The sequence below is a fragment of the Populus trichocarpa genome, chromosome 12 (assembly GCF_000002775.5).
Source record: "Populus trichocarpa isolate Nisqually-1 chromosome 12, P.trichocarpa_v4.1, whole genome shotgun sequence".
In the NCBI taxonomy this organism is placed as follows: Eukaryota; Viridiplantae; Streptophyta; class Magnoliopsida; order Malpighiales; family Salicaceae; genus Populus; species Populus trichocarpa.
In genome coordinates, this window is record NC_037296.2 from 11552137 (window position 1) to 11574383 (window position 22247).

The 22247-nt window shown below is 31.0% G+C and overlaps 3 protein-coding genes and 1 non-coding gene across 5 annotated transcripts; 3 read left to right on the forward strand and 1 right to left on the reverse strand.

Annotated features, from left to right (window-relative positions):
* The first annotated feature begins 12650 nt into the window (after window positions 1-12650).
* Window positions 12651-14792, forward strand: LOC7458077 (leucine-rich repeat receptor-like serine/threonine/tyrosine-protein kinase SOBIR1). Its single transcript, XM_002318058.4, has one exon. The coding sequence runs from the start codon at window positions 12696-12698 to the stop codon at window positions 14583-14585; it is 1890 nt and encodes a 629-aa protein (XP_002318094.2). The 5' UTR covers window positions 12651-12695; the 3' UTR covers window positions 14586-14792.
* A 3405-nt stretch (window positions 14793-18197) lies between these two features.
* On the reverse strand, window positions 18198-19275 carry LOC7484437 (protein MHF2 homolog). Of its 2 annotated transcripts, none has more exons than XM_024581916.2 (6): window positions 19149-19275; window positions 18998-19046; window positions 18843-18883; window positions 18729-18771; window positions 18588-18641; window positions 18198-18482 (listed from the first exon to the last, which is right to left on the reverse strand). In XM_024581916.2, exons 1-6 carry the CDS (start codon window positions 19170-19172, stop codon window positions 18379-18381), a joined length of 315 nt encoding a protein of 104 aa, XP_024437684.1. In that variant the 5' UTR covers window positions 19173-19275; the 3' UTR covers window positions 18198-18378. The 2 variants fall into 2 exon arrangements, with proteins under 2 accessions (XP_024437684.1, XP_002318691.1); XM_002318655.4 differs by having other exon boundaries at window positions 18729-18768; window positions 19149-19260.
* A 25-nt stretch (window positions 19276-19300) lies between these two features.
* On the forward strand, window positions 19301-19372 carry TRNAT-UGU (transfer RNA threonine (anticodon UGU)). The gene has a single exon. It is a non-coding gene; the product is annotated as a tRNA-Thr (tRNA).
* Window positions 19373-19443: 71 nt separating this feature from the next.
* Window positions 19444-20177, forward strand: LOC127904126 (uncharacterized). Its single transcript, XM_052446164.1, has one exon. It carries the CDS (start codon window positions 19587-19589, stop codon window positions 20004-20006), a length of 420 nt encoding a protein of 139 aa, XP_052302124.1. The 5' UTR covers window positions 19444-19586; the 3' UTR covers window positions 20007-20177.
* The last annotated feature ends 2070 nt before the right edge of the window (window positions 20178-22247 follow it).

Consider the following 22247-nt stretch of genomic DNA (forward strand, 5'->3'; position numbering starts at 1 on the left):
TAATTAAATTAACATAAATCAACAATCTATAATATATACTCAAAATGCTTGGAAAAAGAATAAAAAAATCAACTCAAACAAATTTGCAACAAATAAATAAAACGAAAAAATAAATTCAATTAAAAATTGATCTCATATGAAAAAAAAATCTCACAACAACATTTATACAATTATTAAGAACAAAACAATTAAAAATAAAATAAAAAACAAATACAGTGAAAAAAATCATGAAAAAAGAAGAAAAAAGAAAAATCTTACCTTAATGTAGTTGCAAGTGAAGCTAAGGAGAGAAAAAAATTTCATAAAACATATTAATTAAAACAAAACTAAGAGGATAAAAGAAGAAAAAAGAAGAAGACATACCCGAGCATGGAGAAGAAGAGAAAGAAATAGATATTGATGTTTTTTACATATAGTGAAGAAGAAGAAGAAGAAGAAGAATAATAATAAGAAATGAGTATGTCTCTTGTGAAATAAGGGGATTTGGACTTTTTATTGGGGCGCGTTAGCGAAGGATTTACCGACGGATAATTGAATATTAATATTTTTTAAATATTCCGTCGGTAATTCTATCGATAATATTTAATTTAAATTTTCAATTTTGTAAAAAGTTTTCAGAAACCGCCAACAATTACGAATGATTTTTCAATCCATCGGTGATTCCGTCTGTAATATTTAAATGAAAATTTTAAATTAATTGAATTTTTTTAGAAAACCACCAAATAACACCGACGACTTGTCAATCCATCGGTGATTTTGTCTGTAAAGAACAACAATTAACAGTACAATTGGAAAGTGAACAGTTTTGAAGCTCTCTGGAAAATACTGACGGAAAATTCCATCGGTGATTCCCTTTGTAATTGACATGATGAACAGTGTTCACAGTTTACCAATGAATTTACCGACGGATTTTACCGACGGAATTTCATTATTTTTTTTTGCTTTGTTTTAATTTTTTTTCCCACGGTAATTCCCTCGGTATATACCGAGAGAATATTTCCATCGGTAAAATCCCTCGAAAATTTACCGACGAAAATATTCCCTCGGTATTTCCATTTGTATTTATCGATTTTCTGGTAGTGTGTCTTATTGATCTTTAGCCAAATCTTAAATCACCGGAATGAAAATAAAAAATTATATCGAATTTAATATAAGCATTTAATTTAAGATAATATAAAAATGAAATAGTGAAAACATGTAAAGTTAAATACATGGTTATTGCTAGGGTGCTAACAAACCTCCTCCTGCCCTATATGTGCTCAAAACTTCAATTTTTTCACATTTTAGTTCCAAAATTTTAAGCGAGGATCAGAGGAAAAAAAATGAAATAGAAAGTGTTCAACCCGCCATGAAAAAATCTCACCTTGGTTTTAATGGGTTCATGATTAAAAAAGAAAAGTTTAATATGGGTGGTTTTGACCATGAATTTTTTATTTTGATTTTAGATTTTTAAACTAATTAGAGAAAATTGAAAATGTATTTGTTGAGGTTTTTGTGATTGTTTTTAAGGTTTTTTTAGAAAGAAAAAAAGAGTTAAAAATAGATTTTTTGGGTCCAAAATCCGAACCTCGGTTTTCTAGTCACCAAAGGTAATGATAAAATGATCCAATAATGATACATTGTTTGCCAAGATGTACTCTACAGTATTCGTTAAGAGAAAAACACTAGAGCGAACTATACCTTTTTTATTTAAGAAAACTTAACCAGGCTTGGCCTTTCAAATCTAGAAGCACAAGACCCTTTTATTTAATTTTTCATTAATGGGTTTTTAAAATAAATTTTAATTTAAACTTTGAAAGTGTTAGTTGAACTTTTATTCCTAAATGATCTTTTGAATTGTTTATATAATTACAATAATACTTTAAAGAGATTATTATAGTTTATCTTTATTTTTCTCTTTTAAATTTTATATAAATAAGTTGTATTTACAAGATGCATTTATAAGAAAAAAATTATTTATATAAAGTGATCAAAATTAAAATATAAAATAAATAAAAAAATTATAAAATAAAAAGATATTCGAAGTAAAATATATACATGTGCATCTATCTTTTTCTTCTTACAATGAAGATCAACTTTTTGTCTTATTCTTTAATTAACGTTAATAATTTTTATTTATTTATCAATTCTTATATATTTCTTTCAATTTATTTTATTAAGCATAAATAATATCTTTTTATTTTTCAATTTAAAAAATTCATGATACTGAAAAACACATTTTTAATGTTAGCTCATTCTTCTCTTGCGTTAAAAATTAACTTGAATCTTACCTATAATGTAGCATTGGTACACTAACTATTTTAAATCTAATTTCATGAATACATTTGTATGTTCATATATTCTACCATATTAGAAATAAACATTTTTATATTTTATAGAATTGGAAATTGATATTGATGTATGGATTTTAACCGAGCTCTTCGTAAATGTTGGACAAAATTTATCATAACAAGTAAACAACATAATGTGATAGACTACATGGACTGATTTTGTATGATTTATGTTGTATATGTGCAAGGTTGCAGTGATTATCCTCCTAGATCAAGATTATCATGAATAATATGGGTGGAAAGTATAAGAAATTCTTGTTTTTTATCAGTAAAAGAGGGGAAATAGGAGTCGTCATCTAGTATTTTAATTACTAGAAACCCTAACTAGTCTTAGAGTTTGGGTAAGGGAACTGATTGCCCTCTAATATGCCTTACATGAGGTAAGCTACATTATTTATTTATCTGATTTAAACTAAGGTAATGTTGTATTTTCTATTGAGAATACATCTTACGTATAAGTTCATAATCTTGTATATTAAAAGAAATAAAATAATATTTTTTTAGTCTTTTTGAAATATAAGTCAAGTTCTCACGGATAATCATAAACTAGTTATGATTCCCTTGGATTGATTCTTGTAGTTTTTTTCAAAGTATGATAAAAATGTATTTTTAAATAAAATATGCATGAAAATTTTATAATTTGGCCATATGCTAGGAAAAAAATATATTTTTTATTATTTTATTATTTTTTAGGCTATGTTTGGCAAAAAACTCATTTTTCCTTGTAATAAAACTACCAAAATAGGTTTAAAGGGTGTTTGTCAAACACATCCTTAAACCAAAAAACCTTTAACAAAAACATGGCAAACCAAATAGGGTCTTAAACCTAAACCTAAAGGCATAGACATGTTGGAAATCATGCAAGGATAAATAATCTAGCATCCATTCACTTCAATTATCACTTAAACATTTGAAACTTTAGAATTAAAATCCATCAAAACTTATTATTGATGCAAATAAACCCTAGATTATTTATTAATCAAGCATAAATAAGGATTATGTGCAAAGAAATAGACCAAAAGTGGTCCTAATCAAAGGTCTAAGGCAATGTTCTTCCCAAAAACATGAAGAACATGCTCAAACCCAACCCAACAACTTGAAGTCCAAATTAGACCAGATACGATATATAAAAAAAAGCTACATGTTGGGAATCATACAAGGATCAATAATATAGCATCCATTTATTTCTATTATAAAAAATAAATATGATTTTGTCAAAATAAGTTTCAGTTCAATATTAAAACCCTGGGATTAAATTCCATAAAAAAAACTTGTTATTGATTTAAATAAACCCTAGATTATCGACTAATCAAGTTGGCCAAAGGGTTTAGTGTAAGAAATGGACCAAAACTTGTCTGAATCATGGGGCTAAGGCAATATTCTTTACAAGAATACAAAGAACATGCCTAGAAACCCAACAAAAACCCAACTATTGCTAAGCTCTGAAAATGGGCATTTTTTGCTCTAAAATATGCTTTCTTTATCCCAACATGTCACACTACCATACATAAGCATGTTTGAATATAAAAATTAACAAATAATATCAAAATCATACATGAGGTAACAAATTCAAAAACTACCAACTTAAAACAGACCACATGTTCATGTAATATGGATTCAAAATTAGATCTTCTAAACTTATTTTGGTTATGAACAAACCTAGCATAACTAGGAAAAACATTATTGCTTAAACATCCATTGCTTAAATTAAACAACAACTAAAACAACATTGTGTGTGTGTGTGTGTGTGTGTGTGTACAAGTTAAACAATAACATTATTATATTAAAAACATCATAAAACTTATATAAAAAAAACTTCAATAAATAAAAAAATAGCATTAAAGAGGTGAATACAATATCATTTATTGAACATTCCAAACCTTTTTTATATGCTTGTAAACATAAATATAAAAAAAAAACAAAAAAAAAAAACATCTCAAGCAGGCCACAAGAACTTACTTTTGGATTAGAAAATATACCTAGAACAACTACTCTCTATTTTGCTTTCATTTGGAAAGTTTTGCCTCTCACCAACATACTATTGTTTCCAAGCTAAGGAGATCTTTTATGTTAGGTCCTGGATCTTTACACTTAGTTTTTTTATGAATATTTTTCTACTTTTTTCTTCTTCTTTTTTAGCTCTCTTCTTAAATGGGTATTTACAGGGTTTTGAGAGGTTTTGAATCCATTTTTAACCCCGTGATCTTGAGGTAAATGTTGTAAAACCTTGATAAGAACCCATTTAGGAGCATTTGTGTATGAACACATGAAAAGAAGGTCGTTTCTTGCACAATTATGTTTCGATCATGGCTGACTGAGTTGCCCACTTTCAAGGCCTCGTCGGAGCAATTCTGATGTCAACGTCACCCAAAATCACCTGAAGTTAGTAGAGGGGATTCACACATTTCATTTGGATCCAACCTTGTACAATTTGAAGGTCTATAGTTCCACACTCATTCGTTTGAAGTTGCCAACTTGATCAGCTAAAATTGTCATAACAGAGGTCAGTCTATCGAACAACGTGTCATTCACATTCTCTTCATTAAATCTGAATGATATGTCATTTATGGTTTAAAATTCAGGATTGAAAAATTTTGATGGAGTCTTTGTTCTTCAAATTTCTTTGAATTGCACCCATAATTGTCTCTAAATTTTTAATTTCATGCAATTTCACCCCTGTCAAACTCAATTGGTAGCCCCTAAGTTAACTATCTTTTTCATTTTGGTCTATAGATTTGAATTTGTGCATTTTAACCCTCCATTGACTAACAAACTTCTAGTTTCTACAATTTGGCCCCTGATTTCATCACTTTCAGCCCTTACATTCACCTATTTTTTCAATTTGATCCTTGATTTTGGATTTCTTCAATGAAGTTCATAATTGTCCATCAAACTTCAATATATATATATATATATATATATATATATATATATATAAGTCATTGATTTGACTAAATTAACTCTTAAAAATTCCAATTTAATCCCTAGACTTTAATTTCTTCCAATTAAAGTCTAATTTGACTTTAAAAATCAAATTTTCTTGCAATTAAACCCTAAATAAAATCAATTAAAACTTGAAAATTCTAATTGAGTCCTTAAACATTCAATTTTGAATTTCCCTCCTCAAATTGAATTTTCTTTGTCAATAGGGTCTTCATCAATCAAAAATACATTGTCAAATTTTTCAATCTTATATATTTTGATCTTCTTGAACCAGTCTTCAGCAATTTTCTTGGCATTCTGGTATATTTTTTGTATTGATATATTTTTTTGAGTTTTTTCCAATATTTTTTAAATTTTCTTGTATTTTTTCTACTTCTTTTTTTTATATAAGGCTCCAACAATGGCTAACAACAACTTCAGTACTAGTCACTCTTTCTAAAAGGTGTGGCCAAAACACTATGCACACACCATTATTCACCCTCTCATATTTTACTATGGACTTACTATTCAAAATTGTTTTTTTTTTTCAATTTGATCCTCAAACCTTTTCTATGTAATCACATCTATTTTGGGCCGAATTCAAGAACAATTAAATCAAATTTATTGACTAATAAAAAAAATTGAAAGATAGGGAACCAAAGTATAAAATGCACCACAAATGGGTGATGGTTTCAAAGTTAACATAAAAAGTTTATTTTAGTTCTCAAACTTTACAAATTATACCTATATAGTCACTCAAAATTTGTTCAATTCAATTTTGGTACAAGAGTTTATTTTTTTAATCCCTAGTTTGGGAGAGAAGAGAGAAGAGAGAGAGAGAGAGAGAGAGAGATCTCCAGATTTTGGTTGTAAAGTGACAAAAATATTGTATGCGCCAATTTAGGCCATCAAAACAGTCAATCTTTATGTTAAATGATTTCATTTAATGAGAGGAGTTCAGCTTAGGTTTTTCTCAACTTGAAAGTGCCTAAGACAACAGATTTGAGATCGAGATTTTTGATTTCGGATTGATTTCGGGTTTTTGGATGATTTGATATCTTTATGTCAAATGATTCCATTTAATGGGAGGAGTTTAACTTAGGTTTTTCTCAACTTAAAAGTGTCTAAAAACATATTTAAGATCGAAAAGATTTTTGGTTTCGGGTTGATTTCAGGCTTTGGGGTATTTTTTTTGGTTTTTTTAGGAAATGGATGGGTTTATCAAGATCCTTAGTATGTTTTCTAGGTGTTTTGGGTTAAACATAGGTTTTTGAATAAAAAAACCTATTCAACAATTTTGTTGGCAATTTCCAATGCCGATGGACTTTTTGATAGAAAATGGGCGGTAAAAGCACACCTTAGTAACAAAATATTCATTGGTGATTTTGTCAATATTATAAATCACTGATGGAATTGCTAACAGAATAAAATCACTGACGCTCGATTTTCCAATAACGATATTCTTTCAATAATTCCATTAGTGATTTATAATACTGATAGAATTTTCTCTAAAATCTAACGGGATATTCTTTTGGCATCCTCTAATTTTCTCGTAGTGATTGAATAGAAAAAAAAAAGGAAGTAAAATAAAAAGCTAATGAAATTTTGTGTTGACCTAGGTTAACACGTGAAATTTACAACTTAGGTAACGAATATGATCACAGTAACTTAACCCGATCTGAAAATTTGTCTCTTTCTTTTTCCTTTCCTTATTCTCTTTCTAGCGGGGCCTTGATTGGGTCTTAATTGATCTCAGGTTGGATTAAATCTGAAACTTAATTGAAGAGTTATAAAAGGATTGGAAACAGAATTTAAAAAATATATCTATCGACCTCGATTAACCTTAGTTAACCCATGACAACCTGAATCATGGACATGATCCCATTTAGGTAACCCATTTGGGTAACATGTATCTTTTTTTTCTCATCCCTTACTCTTTTCTTGGTTAGGCCTTAATTGGACCTTAATTAGCCACAAATTTGATGGAATTCAAGATTAAATTGAAGAGTTATAAAAAACAATTGGGAAGAAAAACAAAAGAGCTTAAATTTGTGACTGAATTGAATTGGCATAAAAGAATTAGGGGCAAAATAATAATAATAATAATAATAATAACAACAACAACAATAACAACTTGCTTTGTGCGTGCATTTCGAGTGTATTTTTTAGCATCGTAGAATCATCTCGTTGAGATCTCAACCAGGGCGACACATGCCAGTGTCAGACTCCCAACATGGCTCTAACAACCTTGTCTTTACTTCATTTTTCCTCCCTTGTCTCGAGATTATTGCAGCAATTGCAAAAAAAAAAAACATTATAGTCACTCACAATGTTTTGTTTATGTGTGTGCATAGTGCTTTTAATTATAGAAAAGTCCCTTCACTTTTAGTCTTTACCACGACAAGTGCATGTGACTAAGATAGCAAAATCAGACATAATATTTTTAAGCTAAATGATAACAAAGGATGAAATTATATTTTTATTTATTTTAAGTTAAAAAAAAATAGATCATTGGTAACAAAGGGTTAAATTTTATTTTTTTTTATTGCGGGATAAAAATGCATTAAACAAAAAGAAAACAGCCCAAATATTGTGACTTAACTCGTCAAGCCTGTGATCGATCCCGATCACGGACTCAACCAGGTCTAATATTTTTCTTTTCTTAAATTTATCTTGTGCATAAATATAGAATAAAAATTTGTTTAAAGAAAGGTCTAAAAAAGTGCCCGTATACGTGGGTCTAAAAGCCTAGGCCAATGTGCCTCAACCTAACGTATTTGTTTTTAACCTTTTTAAGGGGTAGGTGACCCTTTTTTTTGTAAAATAAAATAATCAGATGACACATCACCTATTGAGGTAGACAATGTGTCATTTATCTGCTAAGATTCTGACCACCAAAATAGTGGCCTGAAATTAGTTTAGAGAATTGTTTTCCCTAAAAACCCATTTTCTAATGCACTTTAACAAAAAAAAAAAAAAAACACATCTTATAGACACCCTTGAAACATTTACAAACCAATTTATCAACCTAAGAAACCCAAGAAAGATCCAAAAAATACAAATCAAACTGAGTTAGATTTTTCTTCCTCGACTTGAATCTTCTTTTTAGGCAATATTGAAGTTTTAAACAACCACTATCAAATTCTTTTCATCAAATAGAACTCATGGACACCAAGATCAACTGTTTTGATGGTTGAAATTGAAAAAAAAATAATGACTTTCTCTCTCTACGCTAGACTCAAGTAATGCTCTCTCTCACACAAACCAGAAACTAAAAATAATAAAAATAAAATTTTGTGTCAACATTGATTTTTTTAAAAAAAGTAAGGGACCAAAAAGGTATAATATCGGAAATTAAAGGACTAAATTAAACTTTTTGCGCCACCTTCGAACACCACCTATTTTTTGTTTCTTTTCCACTTTGGTTCTTCTTCTTTTGTCCATGGTCAAGAGATAAAAAGGAATTGGGTATCAATTTTAAAATTAAAGGACTCAATTGATGAAACAAAAGTTTGGGAATCAAAATAAATAAAAAATACCACTCTATTTTAGTTTTTTGTTTTAGTATGGAATAATTACATTATTAGTGCACCAACTCTACATATTTTCTCAATTAAGTACATCAATTTTTTTTTTGAAGTACACTTTTTTTTTCAAAATCTCCAATCAAATACTTTCATCCACCTTTTATCCTAGTATATATTTCAATCAAGTGCTTTCATACTCAATTTTTTAAAAAAAAAATCAATAAAATACTTTATTTGAGTACATCAATTTTTTTCACAATTTTCAATCAAGTACATGAACCACTTGATTTGAACAATAAAAAAAATTGGTGTAATATAATAAAAAAGTTGAAGTTCATGTACTCAATTATCATAAAATAAAAGTTGGAGTATCGATAATAATTTTAAAAAAAATGGCATGCCATTAAATAACAAAAAAAATTGATGGAAGATGGGTGAAAATACATGATTGAAAGCTTTTAAAAAAAATCAGTGTACTCAAACGAAAAAAATTAAAATTCGTGCACTCAATTGATAATTGATGGATGACATGACTCTTTTTTTCTTTAACTTGATTTGGATATCTGCTCGTATATGAGTCGACCGGCCCCTCACTTTAGAAGGAAACAACTTGAAAATTCATAGAGCTTTCATGAAGAATTTTCCTATGGTCCGTGCCCATTGGAGACGGCAGAGTGATTTGACAGAGATAATACATTTTGATCTACCAATAATTTAGAACTCATTAAAATTAAAAAAAAAACCATAATTAAAAATATCAAAATAATCTGAAAAAATTAAAAAATAATTAATTTAAAATAAGAAAAATAATTTAACAAAAAAACCATATTCTGTTCAAAACCATATTTACTATAAAATTATTAATAAATTATATTGATAGAACATATTGTTCTTTGTTTTTAGTAAAATGATGAAGTATCTTTTTTATAAAATAATTAAAATATTATTGGAATGTAGTTTATTAATTTTTAAAATTAAAAATTAACTAAAAATAATAAGATATAAAAATTGAAGTTATTAAAATTTTTATTACTCTATTAAATTCTTTGAAATATATATTTTTCTGGTGGGTAATGTTTAGAAGGAAAAAAACGGTAGTAAAAAAAAATCTTCCATGAAATTAAATTTGGTGACAGGTGATGATTAAAAAGGTAAATCTTAATTATCCTTATTAAAACAAAATATGTACTTTTAGCTATATTTTCAAGATATAAATATAAAACTAATATTTAATATGGAATAGTTACGTTATTAGTATACTAACTTTACATATTTTCTCGATTAAGTACATAAATTCAAATTGTTTTTAAGTGCACTGATTTTTTAAAAATCTCCAATTAAATATTTTCAATCAAGTACTTTCATACACAAATTTTTTCAAGATTCTCAATCAAGTAATTTTATTTGAGTACAGTGTTTTTTTTTCTTCACAATTTTCAATCAAGTAGATGAACCACCTAATTGGAACAATAAAAAAAATTGGAGTATTATAATAATAAAAAAAGATTAAAGTTCATGTACTTAATTATCATAAAATAAAAGCTGGACTTCCGGTAACGATTTAAGGAAAAATGACATGTCATCAAATAAAGAAAAATTGATGGAAGTGCTTGATTGAAATTAAAAAAAAAAAAGTGTACTCAAATGAAAAAAAAATGAAAGTTTGTGCACTCAATTGATTATTGATTGGTATCAAGCAAACCAATAAGAGATGTGTCCTGGAGGGATTAACCTGGAAATTTAACTTGATTTGGAATTCTGTTCGTATATGAGACGATCAGCCCTTCACTTTAAAAGGAAACAACTTGAAAATTCGATAGAGCTTTCATGAAGAATTTTCTCATGGCCCGTGCCCATTGGAGACGGCAAAGTGTGATTGGACAGAGAGAATACAATATCTTGATCTACCAATAATTTAGAAAAATAAATAAGTCAATATAATACAAAATTATATATGCTATTGCATAATTCGATCCTAGAAAAGTATGGTTTTATATTGAAAATATTTCATGTGATTTATATGAACATAAATTATTTTATTATATTAACAAAATAAGAATAAACTAAAAGGTACAACTGGTCGAATTTTTTTTTTAAGCAATTTTATTATAAATGATGTAATAGGTAAGGATACATTGACAGGTTTCTACTATACTATAAAATTGAAATTACATTGAACAATTATTCAAATTCTAAGAAAAATATTTGATTGTATAAAAATCTTCATATTTTGAAGACAAAAAAATTTGAATAAAAAATTTAAAATCCACTACAAAAGGGCACATTTAATATTTTGTTTTCATAGCTTATCATATCCAAAGTGCAAGTACGGTTTATATATATATATATATATATATATATTAGATTTAATATATCTAAAATATTATTTTAATAAACATGAAAAATATTAAATATTAATAAGTTATTTTTTAGCTTATTTTTCATAACATAACCAAATACTGAAATTATTTTTCAATTTATTTTTTATTACACTACTAAACATCAAAAAATAATTCACTTTCCAAAACAAAAATACTTTCCAACAAACAAACGAGGCCTAAACTTGAAAAGAAGCTATCCATTTTGTAATAGATGGAGAGTTATGTAAGTGTTTTTCAAAATATTTTTTATTTAAAAATATATTAAAATAATATTTTATTATTATTTTAAAATTTTATTTTTTATATTAATAAAAAAAATTAATTTTAAAAAAATAAAAATATCTCAAAATAGTTTTCAAACATAAAAACAAACCTTCAACTTGCACAGTGAGGGCACAATCACATCGACAGCTCAAAATAGCCTAAAGATTTTTTATACATTTTTGCTTGACTTGACCAGCCAAAAAAACGCCAGACCCGTTGACTTGGGGACTTCGGGGAAGCTTCTCGTTTGATTAATTTCGCCGTAAACGTGGGGCATAAGCTCATTAAAGATGTGATCATTAATTTTAATAAAAATGATTAATAAAGAAATATATTAAAAATGATAGCAAATTAAAGGCAACAATTGATTCTTTTTTATATAAAGAGAATTTGTATAATTTATAACGGTATATTGATTTTTTTTCTTGATAATAGTTGATATTTTATTATAAGATAGCCAAATTACCAATAAATTAATAGGAATGAATTATTTTATTGCCACCACATTAAACTATTATTTTCTTCGAGAATAAATTAGTCTAAATTCAAGTGAATTTATAATTTAATTTGAATTAGATAAGCTCTAATTAAGCATTGTTGTTTTTAATTTTTTTTCTTATTAACAAAAAAGCCACACAACTCATAGGCAATTGGCTAGTTCTAGTTATAATCCAGTGCAAATATTTGGAGGTGATGTTAGTGAACTTGTTAGTTGGCTCTTTGTTAGAATAAACACATAAATAAATAAATAAATAAAGATAAGAAAAATCTTTAAGATTGTAGTTTGAGTGAAAATTCTAGAAAAAATAAATTTTTTTAATTTTGATGTGTCGATCTCAAACATAAATTTTAAAAAATAAAAAATATGTATTATTTTAATAAATTTTTTATTAAAACACAATTGTTATTCCATTTTCAAATATATTTTATTGGTCAATTGCTCCCATTGCTCCTAACTAATTGTAACATATTTTCTTGATAGTGTATTACTCAGTGGTAGCTTCAAATGTTCTTGGCAATTAGCTTCATAATCATGTTTTAATGCCCAAATTTCAAATTAAAATATGATATTATGTATTAATATAATATGGAGATTGCTAGTCAGAACAAGGCACGAAAAACAAGTGTCGTGGACCCTACTGTTCCAGTTTTTCCACACGTGTCATGGACCCTACTGTTCCAGTTTTCTCCACACGGTGTGTGCTTATAAAATCAAGCAAACTATACATATTGGTCCCAAGCCAAAATATAGCCTGAAAACACCACCAAAAATGGCCGTCCTTCACCACAAACACCACCTCTCCATCTTCGTTCTCCTATCTGTCCTCCTCCTCGCTGATGCAAGATTGAACCTTGACCATTCGGACCTCAAAGCCTTCTCAACCATCCAAAAAGACTTGGGCATCAGCAGTCAACGAAGCTCCTCCTCTACACCATGCAACACCCCTGGGGTGTTTTGTGAGAGGAGGCTCTCTCCCAACAGCACCTTTGTGCTCAAAATCACAAGACTCGTCTTCAAGTCTCAACGGCTCGCAGGGTTCTTGTCTCCGGCAATTGGACGGCTGTCTGAGCTCAAGGAACTTTCACTAACCAACAACCAGCTCGTTGACCAGGTCCCTGCCCAAATAGTCAAGTGCAAGAAACTAGAGATTCTTGAGCTTGCAAACAACCAGTTTTCCGGTGAAATTCCCTCTGAATTATCATCACTTGTCCGTCTTCGAGTTCTTGATCTCTCGAGCAATGAATTTTCTGGGAATTTGAGTTTCTTAAAGCACTTCCCCAACCTGGAAAGTCTTTCTCTTGCAAATAATCTCTTCACTGGAAAGGTTCCAAAGTCTATACGTTCATTTCGCAATCTCCAATTCTTCGACTTCTCAGGAAACAGTTTTCTTGAAGGACCTGTGCCAGTGATTGGCAAAGGTGAATCCTCAAGGCCCCAATACCCAAAACGTTACATATTGAAGGAGAATACAACAAGTACAGGATCAAAGAATAAGTCTTCTGGACTTGCTCCAGCTCCTGCACCATCATCATCAGCACCAGCACCATCAGCACCACACAAGCACAAGAATAGCAAAAGAAAGCTTGCCGGGTGGCTCCTTGGATTTCTTGCTGGCTCAGTAGCTGGGAGTTTATCTGGGTTCGTGTTCTCATTATTGTTTAAGATTGTATTGGCAGCAGTAAAAGGTGGAGGGAGAGATGTAGGCCCTGCAATCTTCAGTCCATTGATCAAGAAAGCAGAGGATTTAGCTTTCTTGGAAAAAGATGAGGGGCTTGCAAACTTAGAAATCATCGGGAGAGGTGGATGTGGAGAAGTATTCAAAGCTGAATTGCCTGGAAGTAATGGAAAAATGATTGCTGTAAAGAAGATAATTCAACCTCCAAAAGATGCTGCCGAGTTATCTGAAGAAGATAGCAAGGTTTTAAACAAGAAAATGAGACAAATTCAATCAGAGATCAATACCGTCGGCCACATTCGGCATCGAAACCTTCTTCCTCTTCTAGCTCACGTGTCTCGTCCTGATTGTCATTATCTTGTCTACGAATTCATGAAAAATGGTAGTCTACAAGATGTGTTGAACCAAGTTACTGAAGGGAAAAGAGAATTGGACTGGTTAGCTCGCCACAAAATTGCAGTAGGAGTGGCATCTGGGCTTGAGTACCTTCACTTGAGTCATAGTCCACAGATTATCCATAGAGATCTCAAGCCCGCAAATGTACTTCTTGACGACGACATGGAAGCTAGAATTGCCGATTTTGGACTCGCTAAAGCAATGCCGGATGCTAAAACACACATCACAACTTCTAATGTTGCTGGAACAGTGGGATACATAGCACCAGAGTATCACCAAACACTCAAATTCACAGAAAAGTGTGACATTTACAGTTTTGGTGTGGTACTTGGGGTGTTGGTGATGGGAAAGCTTCCATCTGATGCGTTCTTTCAAAGTACTCGTGAATTAAGTTTAGTTAAGTGGATGAGAAATATTATGATATCAGAGAATCCAAGTCAAGCTATTGATCCAAAGCTGATAGGCCATGGGCTAGAGGAGCAAATGCTGCTAGTTCTTAAAATTGCTTGCTTCTGCACTATCGATGACCCAAAACAGAGGCCTAGCAGTAAGGATGTTCGGTGCATGCTGTCACAAATCAAACACTAGTACAAGCATGGAAGGCAATGATGTGTAAGAAACCAAGAATAATGAAGCATGAAAGAAGGGTTGCTTCGTAGAGTCTTTAAATTATATCTTTCGAATTTGTGTTAACTGTTACCGTTAAGTTTATATCCAAGGAAGGGCTGTAAAACGTGTTTCTTGTTATTTGTCCAAAATACATAATTTGAGTGTGTTCAATCTGAATTTTACTAAGCTCGAGTCCTATGACCTATCCCCTTTCCTAGTCAAGTTATCTCTGTTGGTAAACAGTAAAAATAATAAATTTAAAATTTAGATAAATCTAAAATTATTTAAAGTTTATATGAATATCATATATTCTTTTTTATTTTGAAAATTATTTCAAGACCGGGTTGTCACAAATCACAAGTCGTCTAAATATTCAGCCTCTAACAATAATCCACATCAACCACCAATAAGAAATTTCATAAACCCTTCTAAAAAAGAGGGATTGATATATCTTTGAGTACTAACTCTTTTCTTTTGTATTTAGATGTTTTTATACTGTACTGTTATACTATCACGTGCAGAAAATAAGAAACATAACATTCTATTTATAGAGAAATCTATAAACGTTATAAATAAATAAAAATATCAATTTGCCTCTTAAATAATATCACATATATTATTTTAGCATAATTTTAGAAATTTATTTAATTAAATCCCTATTTGATTTTTTCTAGGTCTAAAATTGTAATTTCTTGTATTAATTACATTATAGTCCTTAATTTCTAAAACTTATTTACATTCAAGTCACTTGATTAATCATCCCATTTTAATTTATGACCACTGGTTGTTAACTTATGTGTGTCATCCATTAGGTTCTCTAATAAGTTGGTTCAAATATAAATCATAATCCTAAATTAAATTAAACAATGTAATTTATTACTAATTCAACAATTGATTGATTTATATTTGAAGATCAAGTAACCACATATTATAAAAGTCATAAGTTTTTAACTTAACTTTTTAGTGACCAATTGCTCAGTGTAATTAAAATCATTTTATTAAGAATGTTTCGTTTTAGATATTATAGCATGAAGTATATATATTTTGTTAAATCATTTTAGTTCTTAACACTATAGTCATGATTCTTTGAATAAAAATTGAAACTTTTTTCAAATCTCATTCCACATTGATTAAGAGTTTTACAATCAATATTATTTAAGAACAAATAAAATATTTTTTCTAGTTCACTGAAGGTAATGAATTCTCTTTTAATTACTCAAATACCTTCATATAGTTTATGTCAAACTCAATATCTGCTCATTTGTTACCCTTGATTAGGACAACGTATAATCATGATCAAAGCATAACACTACCTATATAAAATAAAGTAGTAATTTCAAGTTTAAGAATCAGTTACACAATTATAACATGAGCTTTTTCGTAGAAATAAATGATCTCTCTATATAGAATTCTCTTACAAACCAGTTCAATGTACATGTCATCTGAAAAGTACCTGCATATTAATTTTAGGTATCCTTCATACCTTAGTTTATGAGAGCAACTGCTTTCTTTCATAAAAAAAAAAACATAATATGCATCGGTTTTCAACAACTCTAATTAATGTCTAGTCTTAATAGAATATTGACCAGGAACATTTAGGAACAATGTTTTGATACAATAAAAATCTCATAATTATAACAACTTTATAATTTACTATGCAAAATATTTTTGTTCCATAGACTTTATCTTTACTATAGATTCATTAATCAAATATAATTGAATATTAAAAATAATAAAATCTTTAGTAATGATAAATATATTTTACATGAATAAAATCAACTATTCCATCACATATTCACTAACATTTTCATTATATCTTGCTGGTTCATGTTTATATCGAAGTTCAATACAAATCCCATGACCTACCCCCATTTCTTCCCTTGTGTCTGCGTCTTGGACTACATATGCTAATGGGGAGTTTAAGGAGGAGGCTAGTACTGTCAAGTTTTCTTTACTGTACTTGGAAAAATGTTTGGCATACATAGATACACCCTTGACGATCAGGAGAGTTTTCTGCTATAAACGAGAGACAGGGGAAGGACATAATCTTTATAGACAAAGCGGATCGCAAAGGAAAGAAAGTGGTAGCCCTTGTTATGAAATTAAAAGAAAGCAAGAACAAAGGGATGAATCTTGATTACCAATCGGATCTTTTCATTTGTATAGCATGTAACTCGTGTTTGCGTTGATTCTGAAGGTGGCAAGGACAACTGGAAAACGAATCTCTCTCTCCCCTCTGCTCAGGGAAGAAAGCTGCTTGATTGTGCGTTATTTTAGTATATGGATTCATACTTGACAAGGAACTCATTTCTTCATTTGAGTCAAAACAGAAGTGATATCCACGCAAATCAATTACAAATCCAGTCATGCTTGCAGAGAGCAGGTAATCTTAGAATCGTAGATCTGGGGCTAGAAATCATCCATGGAACAAAAATCAGCCTGGTAAAGGCTGCTTTGTTAAATAAACTGTTAGACATCATCTTGCTCGAAAGCAGCTAAAAGATTTTGGGTTAACATGGAAGAAACATCAGCAAGAAATGCAACCAATATGAGAAACAAGCCTTGCATAAAATCGAGTGCAAACAAAATCCATGGATGGTTGACCTGCACGGTGGTTATGCCAAGTTTTTTCAACTTGCAATCATACCACGAAAATATTTTTCTTGAAATAAGCACTTTGAAAAGGCAGGGTTTTTGCAACAAGATCAAGCCAGTAGAGTTCAAGAATGCAAGTTCCATGACACTGCCTTCCACTACATTGTTGGGAAAAATAAACGAGTTTTCCTCTAAAGCAACCAATCAAGTCCACAAAATCCCTTTCTACTTGTAATCATTCCCTCTTTTCATCGAAAGCCAAATAGGAAGAAACGTTCAAGTCAACACTTCCATGACAGCGTGATAATTGTCCCTCAACATGTGAAGAGTGCTAGAAATCTTTTTCCACGCCAAGCAAGTGCTAGAAATGGATCAGGGGTTCACTTTTTCAATGGTTTTCAGCTTGTTAAACATGAAGCCCAAGGAAAACTATTTAAATTCCTAGAATGGAATTCTACATGGGTTTAATTGTCAGACCTAAAAGTTGTAAAATAACACTCTGCAAGCAATCTCTGTTAGGGGTCAATATTCAGAACTACACAGCCCATAAGTTGTCCCAGATATCAGAAAGAAAAAAAAAGTTCTCATCAGACAAGGAGATAAGTTTTCCACATTACAGTTCTACAAACTAATAAACAGGCACTCGATACATCAGCCTAATTAACTTAAAGAACAAAATGGAAGAAACATGGAGCAATTTCTCATCCTTCTTCCAATATAGCTCTATCGAACAAAAAGTGTGTTTGAGCGGCACCATCCATTCCATAATTGCTTGATTTATATTCCAAATAAATCCAATTACTGGTCAGGAACAATGCATTTACTCTTAAAAGATGCAGTTGATCAAGAATATGTCTACCATATGGAAAACAATCACGAGTCACATTCAATGACTTAATGTTGCCGCAGCAAGCTTGGCAAAACCAACAAAAACCAAGACCACCAAATTGTGAACTCCATTGACACGCGCAGAACCAAATAAGAAAGAAATACAAAAAAAGAAAAGAAATTCCATCGCATTGCAGGAAGACAATTATAGATCATCAAATGATCTTCATGTCAATAATTCTATCTAACAATAAAAAATGCACTACCATCTAAATCCACAAATTGAACAGTTTGGATTAGAGAAAAGTAAAAGAAAAAAACCAAACTTTATGTATGCCATGTACATATCTTAAAAATCCAGAAGCAACTGAGGAAGAATCCTCTCCAAGTGAGTCCCTTCAATCTTACCAGCTCCCTCTGCTTCAGCAATCATAGCAGAACGCTGCACTGCCTCTGCACATGCATACCACACCATGATACCAACCGTTTAACAACAATGCTTTATAGTAAAGGAAAAAAACAAGAATCCAGAAATTTAACCATCATCAAGCTCGAAACCTGTAATAAAAATTCGGAGAAGTTCGCAACTCAGTTTTAGGGCATTGGAATTAGCTGCATCCAAAAAAAAAACACCAATAACATTTTGCACATAATTACACATTAAAAAAAGAGAAAGGAATCATACGAATAATGAAATACCAGAAGTGGTTCGAGTCTTCTTCAATGTTCCAGTTCCAACCTGCTAAATTAATAAAAATATAAACATCCGAATTTGAAACAAAATAGGAAAAAGAAATCATCAGAGTTAATTACCTCGCAGTCCGTACCGTCATTGCCTTCGTTTTTCTCGCGCTCTGAAATAGCCATGAATGTTCATAAATTATTATTATTATTATTATTAAAATCCAAACACAAGAAGAAATAAAACCATAAGAAGAAAAAAGGCGGGAGTCATGGGAAATGCAAACCTAGGGCTCTCCGGGTCCAGATGTGCTTGAAAATAGCTTGAATCAAACCCTAAACAATTATGTCAACAACATACAACAAATTAACACAGATAACAAACAATGTATATATATATGAACAATTTCCTTATTCAAGAAAGAAAGAGAAGCATACTGGATCGAAAGTGACTTCCTCCATTCGCAACTTCAAAGCCCTTCCCTCCTTTTTTTTTGTGATTTTCTCCTCTCCACTCCTGCATACAACTATAAATGTCGTTTAGTTTTTTAGATTATTATAATAAACATAAATTGGTCGCTTAAGTGGAAGCCCCTATAGCTCAGTGGTAGAGCGTCAGTCTTGTAAACTGAAGGTCCGTAGTTCGATCCTGCGTGGGGGCATCTTTTTTACATTTCCTTTTTACTTCATTCGAAACGACGACGTGTCTTCTTCAGATACAAACTCTGTTTCTTTTCTGGGGTTTTCCTTTTCCATGGTAAACCTCGCAGCCGCAAGATTTGAAGAGCAAACCTCAAAACCAGACGCAGTCCATGCTCTCGGATTCTCTCTCCTTTGGCAAAGATCACTTCTTTCTCGTAGAAAAGTTAAAAAAAAATGGCCAACATAATCCACAAACTAATCTCAAAAACAACCCCAACAACACCTTCTTTAAGAATCATAACCTCAACCCTCAAAACTCCACAACTCTCTGACCCCAACTACCTAACAGCAACAACAACCTCGCTCCTTCCCAGCACAACAAAATCAGATTTCTCAAACAACCCAATTCCTCTCTTAAACCCTATACCCACACAGGATGTTAAACCCTTGCAGTTTTATTACCCGAGTTTCCCTTTTGGGTTTTGCTTAAATCCTATTTCCGCAACTGGTTTTGGTCAAGTGAAGGCTATGGAGGAGGATGTTGATGATTCAAGGACTTTGTGGGCTGATAGTGTGAAGAAGAAGAGGAAGAAGAAGATGAACAAGCATAAGTACCAGAAGCTTAGGAAGCGTCTCGGGAGAAAGTCTTCTTAGGTGTTTCTATCGGTAAAGAAGTTCGTGTCTTGGTGGCTTTTTTGGTTCTGGCTTACAAATTTTGGATGGCAAAATGAAATGTTGTAGTTGTTTGGGAGTATTAAATTTTGTAGTTGTTTACTGTGCTTATTTAACCGAATGGAATTGAATAATTTGAAATGTTGTTGATCATTGTTGTCGACTTATGTCCTTTGGGTTTCATAGAGATATTACTTCTTCTTTTCTTTTTTCTTTTTTTAAGAAGCATAGTTGTATTATATAAACGAAAGGGATTAGAAGAGAGGAGAACTCAGGCGTGCTTATACAATTTATTTATTTTGTAGAATAGGAGTACTAAATTTTGTAGTGATATTTGAAATAAAGGGTTTACTTGATGAATTGGAAGCGAATAGTTTGAAATGTTGATAATAACCCTTGTGGGAGTTTATTTGGGTAGAAATATGTAATTTGGGGTCACACAAATCTGCCATCCTTTTCATGCTAGTGATGGGGATAAGAGTTGAGGTGTACTTATCTTGTTTTGCTATGGAACCAGACATGTTTAAGGCAAAAGCTTCATACCACTGAGCCAAGCTTTAAACTTGTTTTTGCAAGGAACCTGTAGCTCAATATAGTTATTAGAACCTCCTGTCTGGATATGTTGCTTACTTTGCAAAAACAAGGGGGTGTGGTACTTGTTATTTAGACAACAGAGTTGGGGTCTAATAATTCTCTGAAAATCTTTTGGTGCTATAAATGAAGCTTCACCTTTATCTTGAGTTTGCTTTCTGTCTCTGTGCATTGTTGTAAACAGATGACGAAACCAAACAGGGTTTTGAACACTGTGTTTGCCTTTATCTTGACACCCAAGGTACAAATTGATCAGCGAGTTTGAATTCCAAAATAGTGGGTTTTCTAAAAAGCTCTTGCTCGGGTACTTTACTCGAGACTAATTTAGATCATAAACAAGAACCTTTATAGAATAATGAATGAATTCTATGATGTAATAGCTTGGGCGCATTTTCCTGTTACTAGTTGTTGACTGTCAATATACTGATTCCTTTGTGGCTGGCAATTGTACAGGACAGGAGATCAACTGAATCTGAGTAGAGGATAAATTTGTTAAGTTAGAGTTAAAGTTCATGTCTTTTTCATTCTTCTTTAGAGTTAAAGTTCATGTCTTTTTTCATTCTTCTTTTTCTTTGTTCAGTGCTTGCATTTGATTTTGTTAGGCCTTAAAGTTTTGAGATTGGGCACTGGTCTAGTTGCTGTGGTTGAATATAAAAGCAATGTCTAAGAAGTCCAGTTGGGGAATGATCAATTAATACTTGAGTTAATGAGTAAAAGGCCTTTTCTAGTGTATGCAAATTGGCTGTTTTAGCGGCAAGACGAGTTGTTTTGTTATTAACAACCTGGGAAATGCCTGCGTAATGCTGATGCTGATTGAAAATATATTATTTTGATAATCAACAGATTTGTACTTTTGAAAGTTTTCTCAATATTTATGCTCTGTGAAACTTTCCTCCATCTCCTTCATTAATTGCCTGTGGATTTTACTTTCTATAGCAAGCAAATTTTGCTCATTTCCCTGTTCTTTTTTTCGTTTTTAAATCTCTGAGAAACTTGTGGATATTCAAGCATTATAATACCTTATGATGTTGCCTGTCTCAAGGCTCTCAGGGATTTAAAACATGCTGTGCATATCAGTTAACGTAAGGGCTATTTCACCTACTACTATGTTTTAGATATGCAAGTTATCCAAGGTCAGTTGATATCTCTCATTGGAATAAATGTCAAATGCTTGTGCAACTCTGAACATTAGGCAATTATGTTGGATTGTTTAACATTTTTGAGCTTCGCTTGTGAGGTTGACGTTGAATTTCTATTTTACTTTTGGATAGCAAGAGAGTTCAATTGAATTACCATGTTCTTTTTTTCTAGGTTTGACTGTTTCATGTTATAGTTTAGTAGGGTTAGGTTTTCCTAAATATTGGCAAGCCAGGCACTGTATATGAATTGAGGTGAACACATTTGTGGTGAGAGGTTAGTGCAATATGACAACATGATAGGGGCAGGCTGCTAGTTGAGTTGACAGACATTGTTATTTGGAACTGACACTAATCAGTGTGCTAATGAAGGGTTGATATTTTTTTTAATTGCAGTAAAGCAAAGCATAAAAACGAAAAGGATACTGTTTGAGGTTTAAATCATCAAATGAAGAGAGGATCTGGTATTCATCTACTTTAGCTAAGAGTGTCTGAT